At 54.6% G+C, this 11156-nt stretch overlaps 1 protein-coding gene across 2 annotated transcripts; it reads left to right on the forward strand.

Annotated features, from left to right (window-relative positions):
• Positions 1-609: 609 nt before the first annotated feature.
• On the forward strand, positions 610-11156 carry CNN1 (calponin 1). 2 transcript variants are annotated; one of them, XM_002761765.6, is made up of 7 exons: positions 610-750; positions 2768-2889; positions 7928-7994; positions 8083-8220; positions 8682-8792; positions 10159-10305; positions 10386-11156. In XM_002761765.6, the coding sequence occupies exons 1-7, from the start codon at positions 688-690 to the stop codon at positions 10629-10631; spliced, it is 894 nt and encodes a 297-aa protein (XP_002761811.4). In that variant the 5' UTR covers positions 610-687; the 3' UTR covers positions 10632-11156. The 2 variants fall into 2 exon arrangements, with proteins under 2 accessions (XP_002761811.4, XP_054105629.1); XM_054249654.2 differs by lacking the exon at positions 8083-8220.

Raw genomic sequence — 11156 nt, forward strand, 5'->3', positions numbered from 1 at the left:
AGGCAACAAGAGTGAAATTCTGTCTCAAAAAAAAAAAGAAGAAGGCTATGGCCTGAGTCCTTCTGCTGTGCCCGGCACTGTGCTGGGCATGTCAGAGGCATATTTCTTTTGATCTTTACAACTTTTCCATGAGGCAGGCACTATGATAAGCCCATTTTACAGATGTGGCCATAAAGGCCCAGAGAGGACAAGGGGCTTGCCTAAGGCTATAGACTGTTGGTATCTGGAGGTAAACCTAGGATGCTCAGTAAACTACCATGGGATTCAGTTGTGCCTCAAGACTCCATAGAGATAAAAAGAGATAACCTCAGAGACAAAGAGACTCAGAGACCCAGCCAGAGGCCCAGTGGACAGTGGGAGGGGTGGGTGGAAGAAGGCTGGTCTCTGTCTGACCAAGCCCCCTCAGAATAACGCAGGCTGCCCCCCTAGGTGGAAACAATGACACAACCAGCTCCCAATACCAAGGGCCTGACATCACAAGTGGGGGGAGGCAGCCGAGGTGGGGGGGGTGCCCCGCCCCTTGGCAGGCCCCTACAGCCAATGGAACGGCCTTGGAAGAGACCCGGGCCGCCTCCAGAGCTTCAAAAACGTGTGAGGAGGGAAGAGGGTGCAGACGGAGCTTCAGCTGCTGCTGCGGTCCTCAGCGTCAGTGCCGCCACTGCCCACCGCCAGAGCCCATCGGCCAGCATGTCCTCTGCTCACTTCAACCGAGGCCCTGCCTATGGGCTGTCAGCTGAGGTTAAGAACAAGGTATGGCTGGGGGGCCTCCCTGGCCTGGCCCACATGTCCTGCCAGGCCAGAGCCCCTTGCTTGGGGTCCCTTGAACCCCCTCCTGCCTATCCCGTGTGACTTGGAAACTGAGAGGGGGAAAAGGGAGTGATATGGGATAGGGGTTGCCTGTCTCTCCCCCTGAACATCCCAGAGACCCCAGCTATGGTTGGGGGTGCAATGGGGGGCACACAGTCACACATAAACAGACGGGGTCAGTCCATGGCAAAGATACCCACCTGATCAGTCTTCTGTTAACCTTTCGTGTTCTTCGGGGGAACATCATAGGGGGAAGACTTGTGGATTTTCCGATACCCCCAGCCTCAAAATAAATTAGGGAGCACTTGAGAGCTGGGGTCCCTGGGAAGTGAAGGCCAGAAAGGATAAGAGATCTTGAAGGCAGAGGGGGACGATAGAGGGCAGGAAGTGGGCATCAGCAGTGCTCAGGGGTCTCCTAACTGTGGAGCTAGGAAGATGCCTCGACATCCCCTTCATGCTATGGAGGGGTAAACTGAGGGTAGGAGGGGAGAGGCAAACAGCCGCGGTCCCAGGGAAGCAGGTGCAGCGCTCCGACCCTGGACTCAGGCCACACAGCAGGATGGGGTCAGCTTCTCCCGGCGGGGTAGGGGGAGGACTTGAAGTTTCCAGCCCACCGGCATCGTCCCAACAGCACTGCCGAAGGAGGAGTTCCTGCCCCATTTGACAGAAGGGAACACTGAGGCTCAGGGTGGCTTTTCCCAGGGTCCCATGGTGAGGAAGTCGGGGGCTGGGTTGGAACCTGGGTCGGGGGATCCTCGGGGTTGGAGGAGGGGGCTGGTGGGGGGCGGGTCCTCGGACGGGAGACAGATCCCAGCGCCGCCCTCCTCCCCCCAGCGCCGGCCCCAGAGCCGCGCAGAGCCGCCGCGCCTTATAAGGCGGCCTCGGGGAGCCCGGGACACGCTATATAAGGGCCGGTTTGCTTTATAAAGCCGGGCTGGTGGCGTGGGGGGCGGCAGGGCCGGGGCCAGGTGAGGGGGCCGCCCCTCCCACCTCCCCCCACCCACCCGGGAGAAGAAGGGGCAGCCCGGTCCCCTAGGGGCTGGGAGCCTGACTCGGCTGGGGCGGAGGGTTCTGGAGAAATGGGAGTGGGGGAGGGGGCACAGTGGAGAGAGGGAAAAGCAGGGGGAGAGGCAGACAGAGATACTGGGAGCCTGAGACACCGTAGGGACAGACGCGGGGAGGGCGAGCGGGAGTCAGATAAGCCCTAGACAGGGATGGAGGGGCCGAGAGGAGAGACAGAGCCCCACCCCCACCTCTGGCAGAAAACCTGGAGACAGAAAAAGACCTAGAGAGGCTGAGATGCAAGACCCAGGAGTCCCACCCCTGGCCAGACAGGGTCTGGCCACCCAGAGAGATGGGGACCTCAAGAATGGGCCAAGGAAAGACAGAACTGGGAACAGGGAGACAGAGGAGTCGGGCGGAGGGATAAGGGGGAGAGAGAGACACAGGCGTGCAAGGCCCCCACCCCTAACCAGAGACAGAGCCCTGGAGCTGAAGACCTGGGGGACATGGAGAGACAGAGGTGTATGACGAGCACTCTCCACAAGCCAGCACCCGGAGTCACCTCCATAGACCTCCTTCTCCCCTTCCAACAGGGGGCACAGAGGGGGCAGGACTAGAGGAAAAGAAGCCCCAAGTTTGGCCTGGATGGAAAACCGGGGAGCCGGGCGCCACCTCTCTAGCTTAGAGGATCCAGCTCCCCACAGCCCGTCCCTCATCTCATTCACTGGTGCCAAACCTCAGAATGCCTGGAATGGCCCCCTGGGCAGGTGCCACCTCGGCCCTGGCTCTCAGCCCTCCCCAGCACCCCCACCAACTATGGATCTGGGGCAAAATTACCTTAGTTGGGAAGGACCAGGGAGATCAGGCTCTAGGAGGCTCGGATAGGACCCAGGGAGCCCAGGCTGGCCCACTGCATCCTCACCCCTTTCTCTGTGCCCCCTGTCCCCCGCCACCCCAGCTGGCCCAGAAGTATGACCATCAGCGGGAGCAGGAGCTGAGAGAGTGGATCGAGGGGGTGACGGGCCGTCGCATCGGCAACAACTTCATGGACGGCCTCAAAGATGGCATTATTCTCTGCGAGTGAGTGAGGCTCTGAAAGCCCAGACCCTGCACCCCTCCAAGTCTGGGCAACCCCTCAATCCCCAAAACAACCATGATTCTGGAACTGAGTTGAACACTTTCTGTCAGATACCTTTGGGGTGGCCAGTCATCATTGTGCCCATTTAACAGGCATAGAAAACTGAGGCTCAGTTAGGCGAAATACATTGCCCCAAGTCCCACTCTGTTTCAAGGGAAATGAGTCTGAAATCTTAACCACCATGCTATGCAGGGTAGGCCCATCTGTGGCCACCAGAGTCCCCAGAAAGAGCAGTCACAGCTAAAAAGCAGCAGCCAACAGCTGTTCATGGCTGGCTTGGTGACCAAAGGAGAGAGGTATGGCAATAATTAGAGCAGGCCCTGGTTTTCTTTCTGGTTTTTGTTTTGTTTCGTTTTTTGAGATAGAGTCTTGTTCTGTTGCACAGGCTGGAGTGAAGTGGCACCATTTCAGCTCACTGCAACCTCCGCCTCTCAGGTTCAAGTGATTCTCCTGCCTAAGCCTCCCCAAAAGCTGGGATTATAGGCATGTGCCACCAAGCCCAGCTAGTTTTTCTATTTTTTTTTAGTAGAGACAGGCTGGTCTCGAACTCCTGACCCCAAGTGATCCACCTGCCTCAGCCTCCCAAAGTTCTGAGATTACATGCTTGAGCCACCTCGCCCGACCTTTTTTTTTTTTGAGATAGACCTTGCTCTGTTGTCCAGGCTGGAGTGCAATGATGGGATCTCGGCTCACTGCAACCTCTGCCTTCCAGGTTCAAGCGATTCTCATGCCTCAGCCTCCCCAAGCAGCTGGGATTGCAGGCGCACCCACCACCTCGCCCTGCTAACTTTTGTATTTTTAGTAGAGACGGGATTTTGCCATGATGGCCTGGCTGGTCTCAAGCTCCTGACCTCAGGTGCTCCGCCCACCTTAGCCTTCCAAAGTGCTGGGATTACAGGCGTGAGCCACTGCGCCTGGGCCGGCTCTGGTTTTCTCCTTGCCTCAGAACCTCATTGCTGAGGGAAGTGAAAACCCTCACAGCTCCCAAGCCCCAATTCGACTGCAATCCTAATGCATGGCTGGGCCCTAAACCCAGCAGGGTCCTAAACCCAGCCTATCTGCATTTGAGTCTGACCCAGGGCAGAATGACTGTGAGTGCTCTCAGGAAGACTTTGAAGGTGCAGCCTCATCAAGTCCTAGATGCCAAGAAGGAGGGGTGGGGGGGTTTACCTTGTTCCATTTCCACCCACTAGGAACAAGGAATTGACAGGTGGTAAGGTGGGCACAATGGTGTCACAGACAGATACATAGTAAGATCTGGATAACATAGTAAGATCCCATCTCTACAAAAAATTTTTTGCTGTGATTAGCCAGGCATGGGGGCATGCACCTGTGGTCCCAGCTACTCAGGAGGCTGAGGCAGAAGGATCACTTGAGTCCTGGAGGTCGAGGCTGCAGTGAGCTATGATTGCACCACTGCACTCCAGCCTCCGTGAAAGTGAAACCTTGTCTCAAAAAAAAAAAAGAAAATGTAGTACAGTCACCCACCCACTCGGTAATTCACTCATTCATTCATGCAAGAAGTATTTATGAGTTCCTGCTGTGTGCCAGGCTCTGGTCTAGGGACTAGGTACAGTGGACAGAACAGACTCAACTCAGAGCTCAAGGACTTTTAGTCCTAGGTGAGGAGATCAATCAAATAGTTGATCAAATAATCACAGACTTGCCTGTGGTGGTAAGTGTCCTGGGGAAACCCCATGTGGGAAAGGAAGATGGGAGGGCCAGGTGTGTGTGTGGCGGGTGGAGGGGCTGCAGTTTCCTAGAGAGTGGTCTAGAGACCAGGCTCACGCCTGTAATCCCAGCACTTTGGGAGGCCCAGGCAGGCGGATCACCTGAGGTCAGGAGTTCAAGACCAGCCTGACCGACATGGTGAAACCCCATCTCTACTAAAAGCACAAAATTAGCCAGGCAGAACATATCTGTAGTCCCAGCTACTTGGGAGGCTGAGGCAGAAGAATTGCTTGAACCTGGGAGTCGGAGGTTGCAGTGAGACGAGATTGTGTCATTGCACTCCAGCCTGGGCAACAAGAGTAAAACTCCATCTAAAAAAAAAAAGAGAGAGAGAGAGAGAGTGGTCTGAGAGGCCTCTGTGAAGAGGTGACATTTGAACAGAACCTTGGATGAAGTGAGGGAGGGCTCAGGGGACCTGGGAGAAGAGTAAGGAAAGCAGACAGGGCAGCCAGTGCAAAGGCCTGAGGTAGGAACGTGCTTGGGGTGTTCAAGAAACAAGGAGGAGGCCGGCGTGACGAGCACCAAATGATTGAGCGGAAGTGGAAATGAAGTCACAGAGTGAACTGAGAGTCAGATGGTGGAGGACCTTTTATTTCACATATTTATTTATTTAGAGACAGCGTCTTGCTCTGTTGCCCAGGCTCGAGTACAGTGGTGCAATCATAGCTCACTACGGCCTCGACTTCCTAGGCTCAATTGATCCTCCTACCCCAGCCTCTTCAGCCCCAGCCTCCTCAGTAGTTGGGACTAGAGGTGCACATCACCATGCCCAGTGAAGTTTTTGTTTTGTTTTTTTTTGTAGAGACACGGGTCTCACCATGTTGCCCAGGCTGACCTCAAACTCCTGGGCTCAAGCCATCCTCCTGTCTCGGCCTCCCAAAGCACTGGGATTACAGGCATGAGCCACTGCTTCCAGTTTACAAAGGGCCTTTTAGTCATACAGAGGGGTTAGGATTTCATTCTGAAGGCAATGGGAGGCTACTGGAGGATTTGGAACTGGAGGGTAAATTGAATTGTTTTAGAAAGGCCATTCTGGGCCGGTTATGGTGGCTCTCGCCTATAATCCCTGCACTTTGGGAGGCCAAGGCAGGTGTATCACTTGAGGTTGGGAGTTTGAAACCAGCCTGATCAACATGATGAAACCCCATCTCTACTAAATATACAAAAAAATTAGCTGGGCATGGTGGTGGGTGCTGTAATCCCAGCTACTTGGGAGGCTGAGGCAGGAGAACTGCTTGAACCCAGCAGGTGGAGGTTGCCGTGAGCCGAGATCACGCCACTGCACTCCAGCCTGGGTGACAGATCGAGACTCCATCTCAAAAAAAAAAAAAGGTCATTCTGACTGCTGGATGAAGAAGAGTCTGCTGTAGGGGATGAGGTAGAAGTTGGTACCCCGTTACAAGAGCCCAGGAAACAGACTATAGTGGCTCAGACCCAGGAGGAGATGGTGGGGAGCAGTGGGTGGGCTTCTGGACTTATTAAAAGAGGGTAGGCCCAGTGCAGGTGGAGAGACTGAATGTGAGGCTGAGAGAAGGAGAAATTGGGAGCCAGGTGCAGTGGCTCATGTCTGTAATCCCAGCACTTTGGGAGGCAGAGATGGGTGGATCTCCTGAGGTTGGGAGTTCGAGACCAGCCTGACCAACATGGAGAAACCTCATCTCTACTAAAAAAAAATATAAAATTAGCCAGGCGCGGTGGCTCAAGCCTGTAATCCCAGCACTTTGGGAGGCTGAGGCGGGTGGATCACGAGGTCAAGAGATCGAGACCATCCTGGTCAACATGGTGAAACCCCGTCTCTACTAAAAATACAAAAAATTAGCTGGGCATGGTGGCGCGTGCCTGTAGTCCCAGCTACTCGGGAGGCTGAGACAGGAGAATTGCCTGAACCCAGGAGGCAGAGGTTGTGGTGAGCCGAGATGGCGCCATTGCACTCCAGCCTGGGTAACAAGAGCAAAACTCCGTCTCAAAAAAAAAAAAAAAAATACAAAATTAGCCGGATGTGGTGGCTCATGCCTGTAATCCCAGCTACTTTGGAGGCTGAGGCAGGAGAATCACTTGAACCTGGGAGGCGGAGGTTTTGATGAGCCGAGATCGCGCCACTGCACTCCAGCCTGGGCAACAAGAGCAAAACTCCATCTCAATAAATAAATAAATTAAATAAGAAGGAGAAAGTGGGAGTTGGGGGCAAGTCCAAGGGCTCTGGCTGAGCACCTAGAAGTGGACATTGCTAAGCAGGGAAGGTGGAGGGAGAGGGAGTCTGGAGGGGGAAGCTGCGTGTCAGGAGTCTGGAGCAGGGTGAATTTGATTTGAGACACCCAGACACCCACAGAGGGAGCTGGATGAGACCGAGAGAAACCCAGGCTACAGGGAGATGAGGGAGTTGCTGGCATATGGAGGCACTTAAAGTCAACAGACTGAATGAGGCCAGGCGCTGCAGCTCATGCCTGTAATCCCAGTATTTTGTGAGGCTGAGGCAAGAGGATCACTTGAGCCCAGGAGTTCCAGACAAGCTTAGGCAATACAGTGAAACCCCATCTTTACAAAAAAACAAAAGATAGCCAGGTGTGGTGGTGCACACTTATGATCCCAGCTACTTGGAAGGCTGAGATGGAAGGATCGTGGGAGCCTGGGAAGTTGAGGCTGCTGCAGTGAGCTGTGATTGTACCACTGCACTGTAGCCCGGGTGACAGAGCCAGACCCTGTACCAGAAAAATAAAAGACTGGACAAGATCATTAAAGGGGTCAGAGAAGAGGCCCCTGTGGGCTCCCTGCTGTCTACAAGAGAAAAGGATGCTGAGACACTGGAGGGTAACATGAATTGTTTAAAAAAAGGCCATTCTGGGCCAGGCACCATGGCTCAAGCCTCTAATCCTAGCACTTTGGGAGACCAAGGCAGGCATATCACTTCAGGTCAGGAGTTCAAAACCAGCCTGACCAACATGGTGAAACCAAATATCTACTAAAAATACAAAAAAATTAGCCAGGCAGCAAGGCTTGGGAAATCCTGGAGACTCAGACACACCTTGGATGAGGAGGCTTTTTGATTGGGACCTGAGTCTAGCTCCCTGCCCCATTTATATGTGTGCTTGGGTGGTTTGGAGGGGCTGTAGCTGAGAGCTGACGGCAGGGAGAAGTGACTGGGGCATGGCGTGGCCCCTTGTGGTCATCCTGACACCATCCTCCCTCACTGGGCTGGGCTGGGTAGGGAGTAGGGGGACACCTTTCTTAGCCCCTCCCCACTCTTCTCAGATTCATCAATAAGCTTCAGCCAGGCTCTGTGAAGAAGATCAATGAATCAACCCAAAACTGGCACCAGGTAAGCCCAGCCCCAATCTCTTCCATCCTTGCCCACACACCTCAGACCTCCACCAGCCCCCCAGTGACCATCGCCTGCCCCCCTCTAGCTGGAGAACATTGGCAACTTCATCAAGGCCATCACCAAGTATGGGGTGAAGCCCCATGACATCTTTGAGGCCAATGACCTGTTTGAGAACACCAACCATACACAGGTGCAGTCCACCCTCCTGGCCCTGGCCAGCATGGTGAGTGTGGGTGCAGGCTGGGCAGGGGGCAGTGGGCAGCCCGGGCTGGGATGCACGTATGGCCACTTGTGCCCCCGAGCTCAGTGTGGCCCAGGCGTGGTGGCTCACGCCTGTAATCCCAGCACTTTGGGAGGCCAAGGTGGGCAGATTGCTTGAGGTCGGGAGTTCAAGACCAGCCTGGCAACATGCTGAAACCCCATCTCTACTAAAAATACAGAAATGAGCTGGGCATGGTGGCACATGTCTGTAATCCCAGCTACTCAGGAGGATGAGGCAGGAGAATCGCTTGAACCCGGAAGGCAGAGGCTGCAGTGAGCCGAGATTGAGCCACTCCCTGCACTCTAGCCTGGGTGACAAAGCGAGACTCCATCTCATAAATAAATAAATAAATAACAGTGTCCATGGGGACCGTGCAGCAGGGCGGCCCCCTCGTCAGTCCCTGCTCTCCCTGCCCCACCCAGGCCAAGACGAAAGGAAACAAAGTGAATGTGGGGGTGAAGTATGCAGAGAAGCAGGAGCGGAAATTTGAGCCAGAGAAGCTAAGAGAAGGACGGAACATCATCGGGCTGCAGGTACATCCCTATCCTCTCCACGCAGAGGTCAAGGAGGCCAGGAAGGCAGGGTGTCTGCAGGCTTTTGGGGACGAGATATTCAGCCTTAACTATACTATAGGCCAGGTACTGTCCTTATCCACATCTTCTATTCACAAACTCACTCACTTTGCCAACACCCCTAGCAGAGAGATGTTGTTATCACTATGCTCATTCCATGAATGGGAAAACAGGCCCGGAGAAGCTGGCTCACTTTTGCCCAGATCTTCCAGCTGATGCGTGGCAGGCTGAGACTGGAATGCTGGAAGTCAGTCATGTGATAGACCTAGTCTGAGCCTCAGTTTCCAGTCTGGAAACAGTGCCTCAGGCAGGGTGCAATGGCTGACACCTGTAATTCCGGCACTTATGGAGGCTGAAGCAGGAGGACTGCCTGAGGTCAGGAGTTTCAGACCAGCCTGGGCAAAACAGAGAGATCCCGCCACTGCCATCTCTACAAAAAAATTTAAGAATTTAGCCAAATGTGTGGTGGCTGAAGTGAAAGCATCACTTGAGCCCCAGGAGTTCAAGGTTATAATGAGCTATGACTGCATCATTGCACTCCAGCCTGGGGGACAGAGTGAGACCCTGTCTCTGAAAAATAAAAATTGGCTGGGCAAAGTGGCTCATGCCTGTAATCCCAGCACTTTGGGAGGCCGAGGCGGGTGGATCAACTGAAGTCAGGAATTTGAGGCCAGCCTGGTCAACATAGTGCTACCCTGTCTCCGCCAAAAAGACAAAAATTAGCCAGGCATGGCAGCGAGCAACTGTAGTCCCAGCTACTTGGGAGGCTGAGGCAGGAGAATCACTTGAGCTTGGGAGGTGGAGGTTGCAGTGAGCCAAGATCATGCCACTGCATTCCAGCCTGGGCGACAGAATGAGACTCAAATAAAATTTTTAAAAAATTAAAGAAGAATAGAATAAAACAAAATAAAATGTAAAGATAAAATAAGGCTGGGCGTGGTGGCTAACACCTGTAATCCCAGCACTTTGGGAGGCCGAGGTGTGTGGCTCATGAGATCAGGAGTTCAAGACCATCCTGGCCAACATGGTGAAACCCCATCTCTACTAAAACTACAAAAATTAGTTGGGCGTGGGGGCACTGCCTGTAGCCCCAGCTACTTGGGGGGCTGAGGCAGGAGAATTGCTTGAACCAGGGAGTCGGAGGTTGCAGTGAGCTGAGATCACACCACTGTACTCCAGCCTGGGCAACAGAGCCAGACTCCTTCTCTAAATAAATAAAATAAAATAAAATAAAACATGAAAACAGTGTCTCATCCTCTCATATCAGCCACATCTCATGGCCCATGATGAGGTAATTCTTGGTGTGATTCTCCTTCTGGCTTTGTAGATGGGCACCAACAAGTTTGCCAGCCAGCAGGGCATGACGGCCTACGGTACCCGGCGCCACCTCTACGACCCCAAGCTGGGCACAGACCAGCCTCTGGACCAGGCGACCATCAGCCTGCAGATGGGCACCAACAAAGGAGCCAGCCAGGTGAGAGGGGCCCCCTGGGGCACACTGTCAAGGCCCAGGACCCGGGCTGCCCCATGGCCTGACCACACCACCCTTCGCAGGCCGGCATGACCGCACCAGGGACCAAGCGGCAGATCTTTGAGCCAGGGCTGGGCATGGAGCACTGCGACACGCTGAATGTCAGCCTGCAGATGGGCAGCAACAAGGGCGCCTCGCAGCGGGGCATGACAGTGTATGGGCTGCCTCGCCAGGTCTACGACCCCAAGTACTGCCTGACGCCCGAGTACCCTGAGCTGGGGGAGCCTGCCCACAACCACCACACACACAACTACTACAATTCCGCCTAGGGCCGCAGGCTTTCCCTGTCTTCCCCCGAGGGAGGCTGCTGCTGCTCTTGGCCGGACCCAGCCAGGCCCAGCCAACCCCCCAACTCCCTGCATGGCATCCTCCAGGCCCTGCAGAACTCAACCTCTACAGGGTTAGAGTTTGGGGAGAGCAGACTGGGGGGCCCATCGGGGGGAAGGGAACCCTCCACTCTGTAGTGCTACAGGGTCCAACCTAGAGCTGGGTGTCCCCAACAGCGCCCAAAGGACGCACTGAGCAAAGCTATTCCAGCTGTCCCCCCACTCCCTCACAAGTGGGTACCCCCAAGACCAGAAGCTCCCCCAGCGAAGCCCCCAGAGCGCAGGCTCAGCCTGCTCCCACCCCATTCCCACAGTGGGAGCAAACTGCACGCCCAGAGACCCAGCGGACACACACAGTTTGGTTTGCAACAACTGGCGTACTACGTGGATGTGACAGTGGCGTTTGTAACGCGAGCACTTTCTTTTTTTTCTATTTCACTGGAGCACAATAAATGGCTGTAAAATCTC

The sequence above is a fragment of the Callithrix jacchus genome, chromosome 22, assembly GCF_049354715.1.
Source record: "Callithrix jacchus isolate 240 chromosome 22, calJac240_pri, whole genome shotgun sequence".
Lineage (NCBI taxonomy): Eukaryota > Metazoa > Chordata > Mammalia > Primates > Cebidae > Callithrix > Callithrix jacchus.